This window comes from Falco punctatus (genome assembly GCF_963210335.1).
Source record: "Falco punctatus genome assembly, chromosome: 17".
Classification (NCBI taxonomy): Eukaryota; Metazoa; Chordata; class Aves; order Falconiformes; family Falconidae; genus Falco; species Falco punctatus.
The window spans coordinates 7,067,691-7,090,193 of NC_137597.1; the positions used below are offsets into that span (position 1 = coordinate 7,067,691).

The 22,503-nt window shown below is 52.3% G+C and overlaps 1 protein-coding gene across 1 annotated transcript; it reads left to right on the forward strand.

Moving 5' to 3' along the window:
• Positions 1 to 1,819: 1,819 nt before the first annotated feature.
• LOC308054692 (adenosine receptor A3-like) lies at positions 1,820 to 11,587 on the forward strand (the record flags this gene model as incomplete). Its single annotated transcript, XM_080367900.1, is given in 3 exon segments — positions 1,820 to 2,154; positions 2,740 to 3,035; positions 3,038 to 11,587. Coding segments are annotated over 3 exon segments (885 nt in total). The 3' UTR covers positions 3,292 to 11,587.
• Positions 11,588 to 22,503: the final 10,916 nt, after the last annotated feature.

A 22,503-nucleotide genomic window follows, 5' to 3' on the forward strand; every position in this document is an offset into this window, starting at 1 on the left:
CACAAGAACAGTTGTAATGCAGGTGATGTTTGTGGTGACAGCCCTCATTTCTGCTAGAAATCAGTAAGGTGACCAACCAAGGCGTGTTCAAAGAATGGCATACTTTCCTATGCTTTGTCTGTGGAGAAACTGAGGGGAGGTGTGGGACGTGAAGTAGCAGGGAGAGGGTGCAAAACCTGGGATCCGCTTGCTGCAGGTGAGCCCGGCAGTGCATGGTGCCTTGCTCCTTGGTGTGGGTCTGCAGTGAAAGAGCTGCTTCCATCTCAGATGAAACTGCAAAGAGATGCAAACGTGTGAGCTCATGTCAGCCTGCAGGTCAGAGGGTAGCCTGGCTCCCGGGCACATAGAAATGCACGCTTTCCAGGAATGAGCAAATAGCAAGTAAACGATTAGGTAGATGGTGCCGTATTAGTGTAACGAAGCCTTAAGCAAACATGGGCAACATTTGATTTCCCATACACCAAATCCACCATCTCTTCCACCCAGCTGTCTGGCAAAACTGAGAATGGGGAAGTAAAACCAGCCCTGGGAGGAGACAGAGCCAGAAAACTATGAGACTTCAATTCCGCTACCCTGAAACTGATATAAGTGCTTCTTGACTAGGGGGTGTTTTGGTAGAATTACTGCTGGGAAAATGGTGAACCATCTACAGACAGTCCTAGTCTGCAGCTGAACTGGGCTCTTCTGGTTTTCTAATCAGATCTGACACAGGATGTCTGTGGGTGCAGGATAAATCCCAGGAGAGGCATGTGAAGGTCACAGCTGGGATGTGTGCTGGGCTTTTGTAAGGTGAATGTGTTGTTTCTCCAGGAAGTACCTGGGATGGAGTGGGCAGCTGGCACTTTGCAGCTCTGAGCAGGCGTGGGGAGCCTGTGCCCTCCTGGCTGCCAGCCATGCTTGGGCAAGAGTGCTCCCCGCTTCCTGGCCTTGCTATGCATCTCCTCGACTTCAGCACCAGCTTCCTTCTTCTGCCATCTACTCTTGTAGCTGCAGCCAGATGTCTCCTGTAGAGACAGCTACTGCGAAGCTGAGTTACAGGGGCTTCAGTGGGGCCCACCCTCCTCTGCCGCCCCATGCCCGCTGTAAACGCGGCTCCTGAGAACGAGAACTTAGTACTGCCCAGGGCCTTAGGGGCAGCAGCTTGTGCCACGGAGTCAAAAGAAAACGTTTCTCCCTCCATTTGCCTTTTGCTTACCCAAAATCCAGCTGAATGTCTTCAGATTTGCCCTCCCCACCCCTTTTTTTGTGGCAGGGGAACAGACTGGACCACTCAAGGTCCCCTGGCCCTGTTTTCTTTGATGCTGCGCCTACACCGCATATAGTATAGGCTGAGCAGGTTTTAAAGAAGCTCAGAGACAGAGCAATCTAGCCACAATGCCTTAGAGCTGTGCATCAGCTAATTCACCCTGCTAGGCACCCAGCTGGGGAGGAGATCGAGCCCTTGGGGCTAAACTAGACTAGCAAAATTGCCACATGTAACAGCCCCTTGTGGTTTGCTGATAGCATGATGCTGCCATTATATAGTGTTGGCTTTTCTGCAAAAGCATCCATTAAATGTGCTGAAACCCCAAGGAGGCAGAAAGAAGGGTGTTGCAGGTTTCTTATAAAATGTCCGGTACATGGGTTTCTGCGGACAAGTTGCTCGGCTCATCTTTAAAGGGTTGTGTATGCAGATCGGAAAGCGTGCAAAATTCTGAATGAGGGACTTAATTTAAGGCAGATCAGGGTGGAGCTGGCTTCTGACCTGGCTGTTGGAGGAAAAAGAGAATTCGGTGCAGTATTTCTTAATTTTGCACATAAACAGCCTCAGATGTCCAAAATGTCTGTAGGCAGCCTGGATGTGATCTGTATCACATTGGAGTCTGTGACTGGGATATTTGCAGTGGTCGGCAATGCCTTGGTGACCTGGGCAGTGAAGCTGAACCCAGCTCTGCAGAAGACCACCTTCTTTTACTTCGTTTCCCTAGCACTCACTGACATTGCCATGGGGATCCTTGTCATACCGCTGGCTGTCATGGTGAGCCTGGGAGTCATCATCCATTTCTACTCCTGCCTGTTTCTGTGCTGCCTGATGATGATCTTTTCTCATGCCTCGATCCCGTCTCTCCTGGCCATCGCAGTCGACAGGTACCTGCGAGTGAAGCTGCCGACCAGGTGAGTCTGGGTGAAGGTCCTGTCTTCTCATCTTTTCCCTGTTTCTCTCCTCCCTCACATTTTCCTTCTCCCTTGCTTGCAGCATCATAAGGTTTCCTGGGCATTGTCAGGTCTCAGAGAAACTCACGCAAAGGCAGAGGTTCCCAAAGAGCAGGCAATGGAGCACCAGCTGCCTGGGCACTCCTGGAAATTCAGCAATGCCTGAAAATCTTAAGCTAAAGAGAGCAGGGTTGCTCATAAATGTGTATATGCTTGAAGTCTGAATAAGGTGGTCGTCTTTAAGGTTTTCCCTTGAGACACAACCATATTCTATACTGGTGCAGGTCAAAATGAACCGGTATTTCTGAGAAAACGTTTTGACCCTGCATCTGTGGGTTCTCATTTAAAAGGAACCAGTCACTATTTGGAAGTGCCCCTGTAGTTTCAACATGGCCAAAGCTGTTAAGGACCAACTGCACAGAACTGTGCTTACTGCAAGTGAGGCCAACCACAAATGAGTGCTTAAAAGCCCATGCTCCTGCATATTGTAGTTCTTTTTTTCTGAAGAATCACATCTACTGTGGCTGACACTTCCTGCCCACCCAGGTACAGGGCAATCTTCATGAAGAAAAGGATTTGTGTGATTCTGGGAATCTGCTGGCTTGTGTCTGTGCTGGTGGGGCTGGTCCCCATGCTGGGGTGGAACCAGCACATGGGCAGCTCCAGCTACATCGAGTGCCGCTATTTGGCTGTGGTGAGAATGGATTATGTGGTGTATTTCAGCTTCTTCACCTGGATCCTCCTTCCCTTGCTCGTCATGTGTGCCCTCTACACTGAGATTTTCTACGTCATGTGGACAAAACTCAGCCGAGCACAGAAAGCCCTCCAGAAGGAGGAACAGTTTGTGGGAAGGAATACAGAATGGCCAAATATCTGGCCTTCATCCTCGTCTTGTTTGCAGTGTCTTGGCTGCCTCTGGGCATCCTGAACTGCATTTTTTATTTCTGCCCATCCTGTGCCATCCCGCAGCCCCTGACGTACCCGAGCATCCTGCTGCCTCATGCCAACTCAGCCATGAACCCCATTGTCTATGCCTTCAAAATACAGAAGTTCAAAGAAACATACACTTTCATTCTGAGGGCTTACATCCTGCTCTAGAAGTCAGAGCTGGTTATTTCTAGCGCAGAGCCCACAGCAGAGCTGGGAGTGAGCACCATCTGAGCTGTGTCCTGCTTGTCTGTCTGTCTGGGCTGGAAACAAGAACTGAAAGAGTGTGGAAGCCACAAGAATGGGGAGAAATGGCACAGATGCCAAGACACATTTCTCAGCTCACGCGTTCTGGAGCAACAGTTGTGTGTGTATTTCTCTGTTCAGCTAATTAAGCTCTGAGCAATGCGATGCCGAGTTCAGGTCCCCAGATAACTCCCACAATAAACTCCTTTGCATTTCCAAGGCAAAAGGTGTGAGAGGTTTGGAACAGAGTGGTAGCTGGGTGTGGGGGAGAGATGAACGTTGCTTGTGCTGCAGGACTGTTGCTCTCGCAGTCTCACCCCTCTCTTTGGCTACATTTGCCTGGTTTGAGGATTTTTCCCCCATTATCCCAGAGGCACTACCATCATCACTGATGGACTCAGCCTTGGCCAACAGCAGGTCTGCCTCGGAGCCGGCCAGCCTTGGCTCCATCAGATGTGGGGGAAGCTTCTAGCAGCTTCTCACAGAAGCCACCCCTGCAGCCCCCCTGCTACCACGCAAACCCACTACACGGAGCTACAAAGAAATGCTCTGGCACGTTGCCACAGAACATACGTCTATAAATGCTGAGGCTATAGGATGTAACGAGCCGCTGGCTGCCAGACTCCTGGCCGCACAAAGAGCAGCACAGCGAAACCCAGTCAAAAAGGACACGGGTCTGGGCGGGGGGCTCAGAGGCCAGCTGCTGGCAGGGGAGTGCTTCACCATCTGAAAATAATCTGACCTGCTTCAATGGGGCAGCAGCACCCACTTGTGGAAAGGTGCTTTGGAACGGAAAGAAAACAAGCAGCCTGTGTGCAAGGTTTTGTTTGCGCCAGCCCGTGAAGTTTAATAGCATTGGATCTTCCCACAGCTTTTTCTTAGAAGGCAGGTGCTTTCCCATGGAAGCGCCGTCTGTCTAAAGGATGCCCACAACGCTGCTGGTCCTACCAGGGCACAGGCTGTTGGGTTTCTTTTTGTCTTCCTTTTTAGCAGCTGTGGACTGCAGCTGTGTTCAGAAACCCCCCTGTCTGCAGTAAGCCCACATCCATGTGCCTGCGCAGGTGTGTGACCTGGGACTGGAAACCTGCCGCTGAGCAGAGGGACAGGGGTCTTGCTTCACACCTGGAGTGCGTGGCACACTGAGCCAGGTGAGGTGAGAAATGCTTCATCGGTTCATTCCGTGACGCTCAGGTCAGATTGTGCAAGAGGCTGCTGCAGCCACTACTGCGAGAGGAGGGGACATCACCTTCCCAACAGGGATGTGACTGACCTGAAGCCTTCGCTGCCCCGGCTCCCCGTGCTTCTATGAAGAAATAAATGACCCAAACAAAAAAAGCCCTTTGGGTCACTGTGCCCACTGATGCAGCCAAGACCAATGCCATCGAACCCAGCAGAGCTGCACCTGCCCTGACTGGGGCCGAATGGGGGTGTTTCCACCCAGCACCCCCTGTTCCCACCGGGTTCCTGCCGGGGAAGGCACAAGGTGCGCTTATTTTCTTCAGATGCTTCCTCCACCAGGCAGCATCTGTTTCCTGTCCTAAATATGAAAGAACTGGGTTGCTGGGCTGCTGTGACGCCTCTGTCACCAGAGGAGGATGAGCCTGTGCTCTTCCCCTGTCTCTGCCTGGCACGAGCATGGCTTCCCCCCACCCCGGGGTGCTGCATCCCTCCCCGCGGCCCCGCATCCTCCTTCCCTGGGCGCTCGGCTCTTCTCCCACTGCCCTCCTTCAGCCTCAGCATCAGGAAACACTGGGCTGGATGTTTTTATGGCTTGCAAAGTGATTAAACACTCCCTGCACCGAGGAGCCAAATGGGGCCAGTGTGTGTGATCAGGGAGCGTTTTGGTGTGGAAACCAGCTCTGCTCTCCCCTTCCCACTGCTTATTTGCAGGCCCCCAGCCCCCAGCTGAAGGGCTCCCTCCTTTGCCCCTCTACCAAACCGCTCTCCCGTAAGCACGGGTTGTGCTCCTGCCAAGAGGCTTAGGGAAACATATGGCTGAGCTCAGGCAGCAGAGCCCCGAACATCGCTAACAGCTCTCCGCTTACCGCTGCTGATGGCTACGCTCTCTGTGCACGCAAGTGTATACATATAAATGTGTGCTGCCATAATATATAATCCTTTTGCTAGTTGTGGCGGTGTGGTTGGTGTATTTGAATGCCTTTGCTGCCGCATACATTAATGTTTTTTTCATAAAAACAGTTGTGATTTGAAGCAGGCCACCTGGTGCATGCCAATAAAGCTGGCAGCAGGAGGGACTGTAGGTAAGAAGGATCAAACTGGGCTGTGCAGGGATCCAGGTTTTATTTTTCTATTCCTCCCTGGTTTCAGGAGGGCATCAGCCATCGAGCAACGGCAGAGAGGCTGTCGGACATCTCAGTAGCCTGCTCTGGACAAGTGGGAGGATGGTGCTGAGGTGGATGATGCAGTCTTCCTCAGTCCCTGGGTTCATGGCTGGCACTGAGAACTTCATCACCTGCTGACCCCCAGCCCTCTCCAGTCACCCAGGGCAGCTCTGTCCTTCCCTGCTGCTGGTTCCCTGTCAAGAGCTCCCTCCCTGCTGTAGTTCAGAGCTGCATCCAGAAGTGCTGGTGTGACCCAGCCCCAGGTGGTGGGAACCACCAGACCCCTCTTTGTTCCCCACCACCTTTTACTCCCAATCCTGCTGCTTACATCCAGCGGGCTCTGCTGTCCCTGCTCCTGCTCCCCAGGCTGCAGGCTGGGCTCTGGGAGCTGGGGCACCCCCAGAGCACTCACAGCCCAAGAGAAACTCAGCCACAGATCTGCTGCCACACAAAACCACCCGCCTGCGAGCAGGTTGCAGCTGGAGTAAGTTTGCAAGCCAGCAATTTAAGGCTTTGGTTTAGATTAGGATTCAAAGGTGTATTTTTAGATCATATTATTTAGCTGACGCAGTGGTGCCCGCAGAGCTCTGCGGAGCAGGCGGCTCGGGAAGGAGCCCGTGCCGGGAGCAGGTTGGGCTGGGCAGAGCCCAGGGATGTGGTAGTCTGATGGGGTTAAACAGTGTTTCAGATCGTAGTCCCCAAGCACTTGATGGATTTGCCATCCAAAGGCTGTAGTCAGCTTGCTCACTTCTTGGATGGCTCCAGTGAAAGGCTTCCAGCTATTCCCCAAGGATCCTCCTACATCCTGGTGAGATAAGGATCAGGAAGGGAAGGTCTATCTGCAATCTCAGCTGCGGCTTTGAGCACAGATTCCCTTTTCGAATTGGGGGTGGAGGGGAGGAGAGCAGATTTTCTAGTAAAAAAAAAATTAAATTCTGAAAGTGACACACAGATGCAGAAGAAAAAAAAAAGTCCCACAACAATGATCTTATCAAGTGAGTCAACAACAGCGACAGCCGCCTTTGTTCTGGTGGGGCTGTAAAACACTTGCAGGGAGAGCAGGCTGCCCTGCCCACGCACCCTGCTCGGGCTCGGGGCTCCCGGCTGTCCCCCAAGACCTGCTCCCGCATGGTCCCGGTGTGCCCCTGCTGCAGCCTGGCCTCTGCACTTTGAGGCATCAACGCACCGTGCTCTCATTCCTCTTCCCTTACTTTCCAGCAGCTCCTGCTCTTGTGCCAGGAGCTGTGGAGGAGGTTTTTTTCCTGGGACTGTAAAATTTAATATTTACCTTAAAGGAAAATAAAAAGCAGCAGTAGCTTATAAAGCAAGAGGTGGTGAGTGGCAAGTGCTGTCCTGGCTCTTCCCTGCCTTGAAAGGAAGCGAGAGCAAAGCAGAGAGGATGTGAATGTGAGGAAGGGTCACATCTGGTTTAACAGAGACAGATTGTGGCCCAGTGAATGACGAGCCAGAATGAGCATCTGGAGCCTGGCGCTGGTGACTGATGTCGTGTCACTGCTCTGTGCCTCAGGTTCCCCATCGTGGGAAGAGGGTCAGTCTGGTCCTGACAGAGCGTTCCATGAGCTGGGAAGGGCTGGACAGGAGCACAGTCCTTTTGGTTTCCTTCTGAAACTTCCCATTTGGGCTTTGTTCCATCTGCCCCCCTTGGATGTGGAGGGATGGTGATAGAACACTGCTGTCAGCCTTTCTTACAGATGGGAAAACTGGTACACATACAGCTTTGCTGGAAGACAAAGTTCGCTGTCCTTAGAATCCAGATTTTGTTCCAAAGATGATATCAACCACTGTCAAAGACAAATTGTCAGAGGAGAATCAGATCTGGAAAGCTCTTTCTCGCTTCCACATCCCATTCTCTGAACTTGAACTGTGCTGGAAATCAGAGACTTTCTCCTGGTGACTCAACCCCCGCAGTGTTTCGAACAGCCAGAAAAGGGGCAGACGTGTATCTGCTGCTGCCTGCTCTTCAGTGCAACAGCAGTGCATAGCCTCAGTCTTGCCTGGTCCTGAATATTATTTAAAGCAGAGCAATAAAGCTGGAGAGTGTATAAAGCGCCGGCCTCGATCAGCCCAACGGTGGCCGGAGCTGGTAGATGGTGCTGCAAGATGCACCAGTGCCTGCAGCAGCCGGTGGCTGCCTGTCGATGCAGCAGCGTGGGAACCCGCTGGCCTCTGCTCCCGCCGGCCCCTGGCCCTCTGCATCGCTGCTCTGCACGCCGGTGCCGCCGGCACGTACAGCCCACGGCACGCGTGACCGCAGCCCTCCAGGGCGGCCATAGCCCACACTCACAGAGCAGGAGAGATCAGCGTAGTAATACACAGTGTTAATGCCTTGAGGACCATGGCAGCACTGGGGTAAACTGCATCACTGGTGTTCCCTCGGTATTTTAATTCCTGGGAGACAGCAATCTGTGGCTTTGCCTGATTTCTCAAGGAGCATGCATGGTGACCTGGGCATCTCCTGCAGAGACAGCCCATCCCTCCTCCCCGTCATTTGGTACTGCAAGCGGGAGTGGAGCAACCGGCATCACTCCCAGGGCTTCACAGGGCACTGCAGTGGGGACGAGCTCATGCTGACAACATGCCCATCGCAGGAACCATGGCCCCAAACCCTCTTACTGGGCAAGCAGGGAGCCGTTTTCCTCCTGAGTGGGTCTGCACCTCTCTGGAGCAGGCTGCCAGCTCCTGCCCCTCAGCCACCGCAGGAAAAGCTTCTCTCCTTTTAAGTCCAGGGGGCCGGTAAAGCTTCCCCGAAGCAGCTGTCTCCATGTATGGGATGGCATCCCTGTCCCGGGACAGTGCTCACCGCGGCCGCTGCCTCTCCACGGGCACGGCCGGCCGCTTTCCCTGCCCTGCGCTGGGTGGTGGGAGATGCTGCTCCACAAGTGGAACCTGACTCAGAAAACAGCAAGAACCGGCGCAATACTTCTGCTCCCTCTGTGGTTTTGCTCGTCTGGATTATGTGGCTTTGGATTTGAAACCTCCCGAAACCTGGGAGTGAGTGTATCTGTTTGCTCTTCTTGCTCAGCTCCTTAGGGAGTGCAGCACTTGTGTGGGAGGGAGACGGGGCTGTCAGACCAGTATGGCTCGGTGGGTTTGCCCGCCAGACAGCAGGAACGCAGCAGCTGCAGCTCTGAAACGGCTCCCGCTTGTCAGCCCCTGGAACTCCAAATACAAACAGGGCAGGAACACGGACAGGGGCTTGGATGAATGCTATTTTTGTGTGTTTCAAAATTAATTGCATTAGAATTGGAGTTTTTTGTGGTTTTCTTCAGGTGTGGCGATGGAGTGGGTGAAGCCACAGTTGGGGCAGAGCAACCAGCACAGGACCCCATTTGATGCCAAACCCGTTCACACGCACGGCAATGACCTTTCCCAGCCCGTGGGAGCAGCGATTACCCGGTCATCCGGCTCTCCCTGCCCAAGGCTGCTCCTTTCTCTCCAAGTACCCAGGGCTGTGACTGAGCTGAAGCATGCCGTGCTTTCCCTGCTGACCCATGCCTTACGGGCCAAAAGGACTTGGGGGCTGCTGCAAACAGCTGACCTCCATTTGTGCAGTAGCCAGAAGTCTTCCACAGTCTTGGCCCTCCTCTCTCTTCCCCATTGGACACCAGATGACTTTTGGCGCTGCGACACGTCACACAGCAGTGGGCTGGTCCTTGTCCCACTGTGTCACATCATGCCAGAGAACCTGGGCAGAAAGCACAGTGCTGCCTTTGCTCCCTGTTCCATTGTCCCAGCAGCTGAGGCCATGTCATGGGACCTGCCGCTCCGGCAGCACACCCACCCTGGGGTTGGACACCCCAGCCCCAGCTGTGGAGCTGCTGTGTTTGGGCTGGGTTTGGCGAGGCAGGGTGCGTGCAGTGCTGGTCCTGCGCTGCTGGAAAGGCTGAGGGTGGTCACCCTGTCCTCTCAAACCTGCAGGGCTCCCTGCTTCCTCAGCTGGCACCTCTCTGGAGCCTGGCAGAGCCCGGGTAACACCGGCATCGAGCTGTTCACCGCTGTGGCATGAGCTTCGCCTTGTTGTGTGTGCGGGGCAGGTTTGCAGGAGAGCAGCTCCACCAGCACCCGGCGCAGCCCAACAAACCTGGCACAAGGGGAGGAAAACTGCGACTGGGGCAAAATATCCTGATGGTCGTGGCCACCCCGGGACCCCGTACAGCCATGGCAGAGCGCGGAGCCAGCCCCACCGCTCCCTTGCGCAGCAGTGGCGATTCAGCAAAGCAAAGGAGCGTTTCCCCACGGATAGTGCCATCGCAAGGCTGCCGCCTCCCACTGCCCAGCTGTCCCTGCCCCGTCTCCTCTAAATCAGAATTTCTCCGCATTCATCTAAGCCTACCTGGCATGGTGACAGCCCGTTTATTTTGCAGAATAAACAGGTGGTTTCTTCTCCTCTTTCAACCGGCAACACTTTGGAAATGCAGCTTTTTGGAATATTTTGTTCCTAGAGGTGCTTCTCTGACTTGTTGCACAGCAATATAGAGACATCACCCATCAAAAGATTGCAGTTCTGAGTGTTCAACTCCCATGTAACACGAGAGGAAATTACCTCTCAATTTCTGTGTAAAAATTTTCCTGCGTGGCTGTTATCGGGCACCTGGCAGGTGGCAGCAAACACAGGATCCTGCCACGCACCCACCACTGCCGCTGACTCTGCTGCACAGCACAGAACTTTCCGTCCTCACTCTTCATTAGAGATTGTTTTAAAATCTCATGAAAATAGCATAAAATAAATCACAGGGAGATGAAAGGAAGGTTTGAGCTGGCAGGAGATTCTTTAAAGAGGCACTATTTATACAAATTGTCCAGCTGACATGAGAGAAACTGTTTTGATGTTTTATAAACTTTTCTGCTGATAATTTTGCATCTAAGTATGGCAAGGCTGGAGGAGGCAGAACAGGGTGAAATGCCAGAGACAAGGGCCTGAGCTCTCTTCCCAGCTCTTATTTTTGACCACCAGGAAATTATTTAACTGCAGCAGACTGGGACTCACAGCAGCCTCTTTCTCTTAAAAGAGAGAGGGAGGAAGGTGCCGTTATCCACCGGTGAGCAGCCGCTGGAGGAGACAAGCCGCCTGGCACAGGCAGCACTCACTGCTGCTCCTGCCCGCACCAGCCCCAGGGCAGGGGTAGAGGACATGGGGTGTAAACCCTGTGTAGCAGTTTCTCCTTATCCGTTTGTCTCCAACAAGGGCTGAACAGACACTGCCTGAAATGGGTGGGTCTAACATCAGCCACGATAAATATATGTGCTTAATATTGGGTCACTGAATTATTCTTCATTTCAAATGTTTACCTGCATGTCAGCCTACAAAATGTCCCGATCAGGTGAATGTTACCGAGGTGTACACAGATTGCAGCTGGGCTCTAAAAAGCTCTCCGGAAACAAGCTGTGTTCATGGCACTTAAACAGAGGTCTGCAAAGCATTTGCTCACTTTTGAACAATACACGCCTGCCTTTCTGTTTCCCGAGTGAAAATCCAAAATTTAGACAAATGATTGAAGATGCAGCCTCTTCGATCCAACACCAAACTGAAGGCATGGCCATTTGTTGTCATTTAAAAGCCCATTAACATGTTCTGAATTGCACTGCTGGCTCCTTTGCCCTGGCTACCTTTCAAGTCAGACAATTATTTTCAGCCTCTCCAAACTCTTTGTGTACTTGACCAGAGCTCACCCCCCCTTCCGCCCCTGCCTGCGCCCAGCGATGCCGGGGGCTGGACCGGGACAGTCGCCTTCATCCTGGGAGGCTGCAGAGCAAAATGATTGCGCTGCAGTTTGTGAGGATGAAAGATGCTCATAATATGCAGAATGTTATTTTTATTATTACTAGTAATAAAGCTGATAATGCCTGGCTTCTGCCCATGTCAGGCAGTGGGGCTTAATGGCTACTCAAACTATAGGTACAGTAGTAGCAGCATGAGAAGCGTGCAGAGCTCGGGCTCCCTCCGAGCAGGCACAAAAATTCCTGGGGTGCTTGTGCCGTGTTCTGCTTCCTCTGAGCCACACAGTTTGTGGATCTGGATGCTGCTGAAGTCCCCAGGGGGGAGCAATGAGTGTCTGGGGGAGTTAACCAAGTCTGTTACCCCTTTCTTGGCTCTCTCCATCCCCTTCCTTGCCCTGGCCATTCCCCAGGAATGCCTGCAGCTGCAGGGAGCCGGCGGGGTGTCACCCACCTCCAGAACTGGGGATTCCTGGGTCAGGACCCCGCAGGACTTTGGGTGCCACACGGATGAAGGCTGTGGGTGGTGTGGTGTGCCTTGCTCCATCCTTCTCCTTCCCCTGCGTCTGGCTCCTCACCTGTTGTGTTTTGTAGAAACCTCCTGCTGTGGGTGAGCGAGTACTCCAGGATGGGGAACATCTTTGTGTAATTTGTTTATGAAACATGACTCACTCTCTGACTGGCATTCATGGACAAATTCATCATTGTCAGCATAACTGCTTGCGGAGGGGGGAGCTTGTATTTCCCCTGGATATCTTTTAAGTGCTTTTTTCCTGCCTTTAGTTTTCTGATCAAACCAAGGTCTTATTTATAGTATGGCCATTTATGTCTGGGTAAGCCCAGAGTGGCCCCAATGGCTTAAAAGGATTTACTCTAGATTTACATGGGTGTAACGAACAGAGGGATTTGGTCCTGTGGCCGCAGTAATCCTCTCGGAGGTGGAAGCAGAGGCTTTCCCCGCAGGAACAGTAATTCCCATGAAAATGAGCAAACGAAACCGCACAGGCCCTTGTTGAAGGGGCAAGGAGCTGTCGGCACGGCGGTCCCGCTGCACGGGGTGTCTGCAGGGCTGGCGCTCCCGCGTCCCCCAGCCCTCGCCGTGCCCCCCAGCCCCCGCAGCAGCAGTGCCCGCTTGCCGCTCCCTCCCGCCTGGGCTGGGCTGGGCAATCCCGTTCCGCTCTGCAACACAACACGTCGCGTGGCCGGAGCGGAGAAGGCACGAGGCTCAGTGCCCACCTCACAGCCAGGCAGCACCAGCTTACCCAGGCAGAAAATGAAAGACAGTCACAAACAAAGTTGCCAGGGAGGAAGGAAAGGCTTTTGGTCTTTATTTGATCAGATGATACTACTGAAAACAAAGTTTTCCAGGGAACTGGTGCTGAGAGGGCACAAAGTGCCCGGAGCCTCCCTGGGAGCTGGGCTCCGTGCCGGACCAGCCTCCACAAACAGGAAGATGAGCTGGAGCAGCCGGGCTCAGGAGGCTTCCAGGGTCCAGGTTTACCAGGGAGGCTCTTTAGGAAGGAAGCGTTGTTTATACCTTTTTATTTTTAATTTACGTATATTTGGATCCAGCCCTTTCCATGATAGATGGCAGAAATCAAGGCCTCTTTTGTTCTCCAGTTAACTCAGAGATGTTACTTGGTTCCTTAGGGAAAAAAAAGGATATATTTTTCTTTACTGTCTATTTGCAGCAAAACACACAGAGATCTCTCATTGTAGTGGAAAAACTCAGCTTTCCTAATGACACTTATTGCCAAGCTCACTGCCCTGATTTTGGGGGAAATAAATTGTTCTTAAACACTTGCTCCAATACACAGTTTTGGAGACTCCTAACAATGTATCTGGAGTTTGCCTGTGAGATAGGTTAGTGCTGGAGGAGTCGCAGGACACTTACTCTACCATGGAAGATAATTTAAACAGAGCGTGTTGCTGGCTAAATAATAATGTAACATTTGTTATTGGCCTGAGAATAAGATTTAGTACCTATTTAGTGCAGCTTTACAGCACCTCAGAGCCCCAGAAGGAGCTGCGAGGTGATGGGATGGCTGTATTTATGGGAGATTGGATGGCACAGCCATTACATTTTTTGCTGAAGAAGAAATATGGAAAATGCACGTCTGGAAGGACGGTAAGATAAAGCATTAGCGTTTCCATGTCCTCAGCTCCTCACGGTTTCCGCTCTGCTTCAAAAGCATGAGGCGGGAGGGGGGATGAAACTGCTGAGCTGGGCTTTGCTCATTCTGCAGACGGGAAATGCAAATCATGCTCACTCAGGGTTTCCGTGCAGGGATGGAGTGGAGGGAGCCCACGAGCTAGCAAGAGTGGGACCCATGAGCAGGGAACAGGGAGGGCACCTGAGCTAAGATCTGGGTTGGACACAGATATATGTAGAGAGATTGACAGGTAGATAACCCCACCATTATCAGGTAGCAGGATGGAGTCCAGGCAGTGCGGGTCTTGCATCACCCCAGCCCCAGCTAACCCCAGGAGGGATGGCTGCTGCATCTCTCCAGCAGGTCCTCATCCCTAAAACTTGGTGCTCGGCTGTGGGTCAGAGCAGGGGGAAGAGCTGCACCTGGAGCAGACAGACCCACTGCCAAGCACTGCCCCTTTACAGAGCTGTTTGCTGCACACCAGCAAGTGTTTGATTTCCTTATCTTGTGGAAGTTTAATTTGTGGAGGAAATCCTGTCCCCCTTTGCCTGCCTGGCACTGGCACGGCCTCATGCCGTGCTCTGCAGTCATTAGGGCAGGAAGGTTCTTCAGGGCAGCCCCGTTACCACCAGCCTAACGAGCATGCAGCCAAGGGTCCACGGCAGATAACGCCACGCGAGGATAAATCCCAGCATTTCAGGTTCCTTGGTTACCCAAAGCAAACATTGCAATCAGCTCTCAAAATAGTAAGGCCACTGACAAATGGGCGATTTATGGCCACCGTGAGCTGCAGCCTGAAAGGCTCTGCCATCCCGGGAGTGGAGGCTCAGGGATCTCCTTCAGGGGCCTTTGCTGGGCACGTGCCCGGGAGCTCGCTGCCCTGCCCGGCCCCCCGTGGGCTCAGCCTGGCCGTGCTGGAACACACCTTTGAGGGAGTGAGTCAGTCTGTGTTTCTGAAGGGCAGAGAAGCCACAGCTCTCGCTAGCATCACCCAAGAGCTGTGGGTCTGCCCTGTCTAAGGGCTGCATCGCTCTTTTGCTGTAAGCCCTGGTCCCATGTTCCGTGTGATGTTCTGCTGCCCAAAACCACCCTGTCCACGTGGTGCCATTTTCCTGGGTGCATATTTCGAAGCTGCAATCAGCTCATTTTAAACACTCCTTAGAGCAGTTCTAGTCTTTTCAAGTCTCAACCCAAGAGAAGCTTTTCAGGACGGATGGAAGCCTGCTGGCTCTTCTCTCCCATGGTTTCACGCCCAGTTTGATGTATGAACCAGGACCCAGCGCCGTGGTCAGTGCTGGGTTCCAGTGGCCCTTGCAGACCCACAGCCAGCTCCCGATTCCTGCCCACCGGGAATGGAAAAGCAGCACCGGACGCACGATTACTGTACAAGGTGGATTGTTTAGCACCAAGCAAGCAGCTGCGGGCATCACTAGGAGGCGGCGATCCCGGTGTCTGCAAGACCCACTTCATCCCTCTGATTGCTCAGGACGGGGGGCTGGAGGGTACCCACTGCCCCTCCGCACCACCTGGCTGGGATGGCATGGGAGCTCAGCTCGGAGCAGGCGAAGGATGGTGACAGAGCAGCCACTGCTCTGCAAGACGTGGAAGAGATGAGTCTGAGGGAGCGGCACTTGCCTTGCTTCGGGGTCATGAAGTTTGCTGCTGGCACCGCTCGCTTGCTCATGGCCCAAGAAAAACATCCCTCCCAGCCCTCCTGGCAAAGCACAGATCCACCAGCGCCACACTGCCTTTGGAGAGGAGCGCTGGACCCGCTCCATCCCTGTGTGCCGGCTCTCCAAGGCAGCTCTACTTGCTGTGGGCTTGGCCGTGGCCAGGTGAGTGGGAAGAATTCTCTCCCCCTCCTCCTCCTCGCTGACCACTGGGGTTGGGATGACAGGCTGTGTCACCATTGCTGGGGGAGTATTGGTGGGGTTTGGAGGAGAAGCAGCTCCAAATCACGGCTCCAGGCCCAAACCCGCCTGTTGTCCTCTGTAACTGGTGTCCTTGCCACCTGCAGTGCTCAGCCAAAAGCATCGCAGGTTTGACAGGGTGCCAGCAGTGGGCAGGCAGCACGGAGGCTTGCTCTGAGGGATCTGCAGGTCCCAGCACAAGTTACTGTGCACACAGGAGACATGGTGACACTGGAAGAACCACACCAAGGACATTTCTTAGCAATTGCGAGAAACTAGCCATTCTCATTCTGCATGGAAATGAAAAAGCCCTGTGTGTGGGCTGCCAGGACACCTGCCAGTTGGGAAGACTCCTGGCAAAGCAGCAGAAGCAGCCAACCCACAGCAGAGCCAGTGTCAAAGAGCTGCTGGTGTCCCACTGGCATCGAGGCGGTGGCAGCGGCGTGCCTGGGACATCCCAGTCAGAGAAGCAGGGAGGGCACCTCCCTGGTTCCTGGCAGCCCAGCTCCAAGTGCAGGCTCAGCGTGGCAAGGCTGGAGCTCGCACTGAGCTACCCCTCGGCTCGCTGCCAAGGGACAGGGGGCACAGAGCGGAGCGCATGAGCGGAGGGGCTGCAGGCGGGCATGGGGAGCCCTGGCTCCCTCCCCGGGACGTGCCCCCACAGCAGTCTGGCGGTGACAGGAGCCATCAGCGAGAACTCGTCAGTCTGGTATGCGGCACCTCACCACAACATACAGCGCAGGCAGTAAAACAAGTGATTAAATGCTCTGATATCTCTGCGGTTTCTGTAACTCTGGAAATACAAGTGGAGTTTTCTGTTATTAAGGTAACTCTAAGAACTGGCCCCAGTCACCCCACGAGCTCAGTACACATTCGGGTATATCAAACGGGATAGCAGTCCTTGGGAGGCTTCCTGGCTGTTTTGAGTAAATGTGAGCTCTCCTGGTGGACAACTGCCCTCACCCCGGCATGCCTGTTCCTTCAGAAAACAGCCGCGGGAGCTCAGCTTCGTTCCAGTCCCCCGCAGCGAGCAGGTACAATGCTGGTGACTTGCTCCTCGCTGGCACTGCCCACCGGCTGGAGCAGGGCTCAGTCCGACGTCCACCCGTCTGTTTTAGTAGGAATCCAAGAAAGTAGGTGACCCAAACCCCAGCTGTTTGCCCCCATACTGCTCAGGTCATTGCTGGGCTGCATGCTGCACCGTCAGTGTGTTCAGCTTTTTTTCCAATTGCCTGGCATAAATGCTGATACAACTTTAATCTTCACTGCTGTCAGTCCTACACCTATACCATTATATAACTTTATATATAAAAAATAATATATATATACACATATATAAACCTAGGTACCTATAAATATATCTTTAACACTAGTAAAAACACCTGTACCATCGTCACACTCACGTACAAGAGTTTGCCATACCCAAGTGAGCACACCTTTGGAAAGCAAGAGGTTTTGGTGGTGAATAGAGAAGGAAACCGAAGCACCATGTATGAGACCAAACGGCTGCGTTTGTTTTGAAGGCTTGTGAGTTGAAGGCAAAGATCCCAAAGCTTTGCATGTTAATGTGGGGAGAGGAGCCGCCGTTCCGTGCAGTCGGTCATAAAGCAGTGCCAGCCGTACACCCGTCCCGAGGTAAAGCTGCTCTTCTCAGACACAAAAATTAAAACAGTGGCTTCGGTGGGAGCTCAGAGTCATTACACGTTTCCCGGTAATATGGAAATTCTTGCCAAACAGTGCTTTTAGGAGATGCTCCATTTCCCACCTTCTGGCCTCAGTTACTAGTTTTGCAAACCCAAGCAGGGGTGTCCAGTGAAGGAAGCGGGGAAGGCTGCAGCTGCTCCCCAGGGCTGGCTGTGTTTTGCAAGGAGCACTCAGGCCAGGGGGCCAGCACTTGCCACGCAGCGGGATGAGCGAGCCCCTGCAGCCGCTGCCCCCGAGGCTGCCCCAGCTGAGACACAGCGAACTGGCCCAACGTGCATCTGCACCACAGCTCGCCGAGTCGAGCCGGCACCTCACGCACAGGCGCTCTCATTAATGCTGAACCAAGCAGGCAAAAAAAATCAGCAGCACTAAGCGAACGTTTCTGCCGGTGCTGAGTCCTCGGAGGGAGCTGCCACAGCCATCAGTGCTGCAATCTGCGCAGGCAGATAGCAGCGGGGTCCACTCACGCTGACACAGATAGCGCAGGCTGGCCTGCTTCTCCTGCAAACCCATCTGTTGTGTTTCTCACATCATATGCAACTGTTTTATCTTTGCTCATTTCTATTGCTAAACACTGGCTGGGAGATGAGCTATTTTAAAATGCATCTGCTGTTATTTATACAAACACTTTCTTTTCAAAGGGCAACAGAGGAAAGTGTTGAAAACCAAAGCACCCCCAAATGTTTCTAGGATGTAATTGGGCTGCTTTTCTGCTGGCGATGCAGACATGCGTGCTGCTCGCTAGCGACAGGCACGACAGCTCATCTTTTGAAGGGTTTACCACTTCGGGGTTGTCTTTAGCTGCAGAGAGGCCGATGAGCCTGTGCGGCCGCAGGTACCTGGGCACCACGGGGTGACACTGCCCAGCCCTCGGGAGCTGCCCGACCTGCCTGCCCATGGGCGCCACCGGGACAAACCTCACCAGGGCTGGAGAAACACGAACAAGACATCCAGCCCTTACTCAGGCAAAGTTTCCAGTCAACTGAGTCATAACTGGAGTGGAAGTGACTCATGATCTGGTGAGGAGGCAACAGCTGATTTCAGAGATGAGTTCAGGGTTGTGCTGCCGCCTGGATGGCAACTGCGATGTGCAGCTTCTGCCCCAAAGGGCCAAGGACCGCTGTGCTCGGGGGGGTGGGGGGGGAACACCTCCTTGTCAGCACAGGCTGTCACGAGACACAAGTGCCTTGTGCTCCCTCTTACTCAGTGTTGGCTTTACTGGTAACATAAAGTAACAGCCTTTCTCTAGGAAAATACCTACTCTTTCCTGAGCAAGGACATAAAGCCATTACTATTATCATTAATAATAATATCATTAACAACTGTAATCAGTAAATGAACGAAAAGTGCTATCACAAGGCTAAGTGTTACTGTAATTACAGTGGAGCAACTAGTAAAAAGAGCTGAGAAACAGCCTCTCCTGAAACAGCTGTTTTAAGACAAGTTCCCACCAACCCCTGAAAGCAGGAGCAAGAAATTGCTGGAGCATGCTGGAGGGTCTCCAAGGCTAAGGGATGATTAAGTCCACTTAGGACAGCAAAGCAGCACTAATTAGAAACACTCGTTTCTTATCCAGGTAGAGGTGAGTTCATTAACTCACTGATGTCTTTATTAAGTTCTGTCCCGCAGCCCTGTGCCTGCCTTGGCTGGCTGTGCTGCTGGCCTGGGGCTTGGCTGAGGGTAGAAGAAGGGCTGTCTGTGGGCTCGCGGCTCCTGCCCTGCCCCGTCCCTGGATGCTGGCGGTTGGCAGGACTGACCTTGGAAGGGACCAGCTACCAGCTGGGAGAAATCAGGAACAGGTAATGAAAAGATCTCATTGATCTCAAGGGGTTTCCAGAAGCTTGTAGACAAGTAGCTGAATTGCTACTTTTGCCTACTAATCAGAAATTACCCCCGGCTACAATGCAGTCATTGTGTGAATGTGTTTAAAGAAAACAAGTGTTTAAAAGCCATGAAAGGAAACATGGGAGCAAGCACTTGCTGAACTGGGCTTTCCCCCATTTCAATATATATGACAATTAATCTCAAGGCAATGTTTGCCTCGTTGTATGTGGTTACCAGCATAGCCACAAAGTCAAAGGAATGTCTCTGACTTCCTTTGGTACTTAAAACACATTAGCTTTAAATTTTTAATTTTTTTCCCCCATGCTTCCTGCCCCTTCCATATACTGTTGGAATTTTACAAGATGGAAGCTGCGTTTGTCCTAGGAACAGGTGAAACGAGCTGGCAGCTGCTTGCGGAGGATGAGGTTTGGTACCTGGGTGGCACTCTGAGGCACTGCCTAGGCACGTGGGGCGAGCAAGTGCTTGGCTCCAAAGGGCTCTGCAGGAAGAAGTTGGGTAACAGCAGAAAACATGTGGTTTGCAGCTGCCTTTGAACAGTGAGCACAGTTTGTCAGCTGAAAGAAAAACACTTCTTATTGTTCGCTTTGAACTTTGCTGTCCTGGTCTCTTGTGCTTGAGACTGTGCCCCTCCTGGCCGTTGCTGGGGGGGCTGGGGCTTCAGTCTCCTCTGCTTGGCTCTGTCTCATGCGAATCCAGCAGCTTTGATAAAGTCATTTGCAAATGGTGTATGGGATAAGTGAGGGCAGAATCAGGCCCTGGGCTGTGCTGTGTTACGTGGGTCTCTGGAAATGCTAGCCAGACCTGCACTGCACGCGTCAGAGGATTTGTCAAGTATCCTACAAACGTGCATCACCGTGCTCCGTTCTCATCGGCTACCGTTAGGGGAGTCCTGGAGTGTACTGCCTGGCCTGGTACAGCCTCACCTGGGGTAACTAACTTTCCTTTTCAAGGATGAGTGAAATATTTTGTTGGTTTCACTTTCACTGCCCAGCACAAGCAAGCGGCAGGCGGCCTTGGCAGAGGGGTAGGACTGCTCCAGTGTTTCTCCATGTTGACAAGTGGGCTGGGAGGAGGCATGAAACATCAGTAGCTGGAGAAAGTCCCAGGGTAAAGGAACTGCAGGCAATGCATCCTCCAGCTTCCTTACCAGAGAAGAGCTGAGTTCCCAGCTGAAACCAGGATATGTGTAGAGCTGTGTGGGGAGGGCTACTTGTTTCTGGGCATCCAGGCTGCTGCCATAAAAATTATACAAGCCTCCCCATCACCCTCTCCAACTCACTCTTACGATTCTGCTTGGGCAGATGCTTTGTGCAGGTATGAGCTGCTGCTGGGTTAGATCCCACCCCAAGCTGGGACCATCTCCCATTGTGTGTGCCAGGTTCTGAAAGACAAAATCACCTGTCCCATCCCCAAACAGACACACAAGCTGCTCGGTAGCAGCTCTCTACCACGAACAGGCTGGCTGTGCAGTGGGGAGATGCATGGATAACAGATTGCTTGGAAGACTATATCAAATATAGCTCCACCACCAACACCTGTGATTAAACACAAGAGAGGTACACAGGCTAATGTCTCAGCTCCTGTTTTAGCTCTGAGGGTCATTTCCTTGCCAACAGTCTCCTCTGGCAGTAAATGCCAGGCTGCTACAATTTTGGACAAGTAAATTCTTGTTCACAGAAAGCAAATAGTAAAAGCAGCCCATTATGTTGCCATTAGACTAAAAAAAAAAAAAGGGAAACCCTGTGTATGATAATAAGCAGTTCCCTGCCATACCTGAGCAGCGGGAAGTGTGTTTTGTTCTTCCTTCCCCAGTGAGTTTCACAGCCTCCTCTATGATATTATTTATAAAACCCTTGAACCAGAAACCCACACAAGTCTCTGCCTTTTACCTTACCCTGCAGAATCATGAAGATCAGACACCAGACTGACACTGGCTTTTCTGGCATGCTTGAAAGGTAGGATAATGTTTGGGAAGCTGCACAAGAAGCCTACATCCCTTTTGGAGAGGCTGGTTAAAGTCACAAGGAGGAAAGCCCAGGCTTGCTGGTACTTTTGATAAAGGGAGCCCCGTTCCTGCCTCCTCATCCTTTCTGCAGTGCCCCTGCTCACAGGTGGGGACACCTTTAAAGCTTAAACCCAGAAAGTACTTTAGCATTTGCGGCTACCAGTTGGGGTTCAGCCTTTCTTGTGATTTCAGGCAACTTTAATGATACTGGCGGTGCTGGGAGAGGCGATGGGCAGCAGCACTGCTGCCCCAGGGTTGTAGCTCATGGAAAAGCCATCCCAGGCTTTCCCTTTGGCCACAAGTTGGGCCTTTTGTGGAGCGCTGCCTTGCAACCAGCCATCCCTCCCCAGCTTCCACACCTCCCAGCTCATCTGCCTAATTAGCTGGTAGCTTCACCCAGCCAGGCAGTGGGCATGGAAAAAACAGGTCTGCTGCAGTCAGACGAGGGGTGGTGTTTTCAGCAGAGGAGTCTGTTCAGTCCCGTCTGCGTGCTCTGGTAGCACACTCATGGCTTTGGAGCTCGCCTGCCCCCACAGAACTTGTCAGATGCTGGTGTGTGTTAAACTATCCTTTACGGTCTGATCCCTGGCAAGGACACGGCACCCTCTGGAGCACTGCATCAGGGTGCTGCACGGCTGGTGATGCGAGATGAAGTACATGCTCAGTGACCCCTGCATCCACGTTATCAGGCAAAGGAGCTGCTGTCAGTACAGTGTCAGTGATGTGGGTATGCACTGTTAATAACATAATTAAGTCATTATTCCTAATGAGACACTGCAATCTCATCTGTAAAGAAAACATTATGCTTGCACTTCAAAAGCTCATGTTGAGCTCTTTGTAATGAGCATTTCTCTTCCTGATTCTTTCATGACTATAGTTTAAAAAACACTATTATTGTAAGTTGGGAGAGGACCAGTTCCTTTTCTGCGCAGTTTAAGTCCAGACAATCAGGACACCATCATCATGCAGTCAGCACCTCTACTTCTAACAATTAGAGCAATAATAATGTGTTATTAGCCTGTACAGTGTGAAATAAGCTTTCATTTAAATGTGCTGTTGATGTGTGTTACTGAGCTGACTTCTGCTCTCTAGTCCTGTGATTGTATCAGCCAGGAATCCAAGCTCATTATGTGATTGCAAATTGTTTCTGGATTTCATTAAATCAGCAAATGGGCATTAGGTAGATATTTACATCAGCTGAACTTGTGATAATTTATCCAATTGGGCAGGTTTTATTTTGGAATAAAAAAGTCCTGAGGGATTATGATCCATTTTCCTTTGTCTGCATAAGTCTCAGTGCAACCCCTGCAATTCAGCTGCAAAACCAGGCAAAGAATTGCAATCCCACTGCAGGTGCTGGGGATAACAGTGTTTTCCCTTCAGTCTTTCACTGCTGCCACGTACCAGGAAAAGGGGAGTGAACTGCTGGTATAATTTAACAA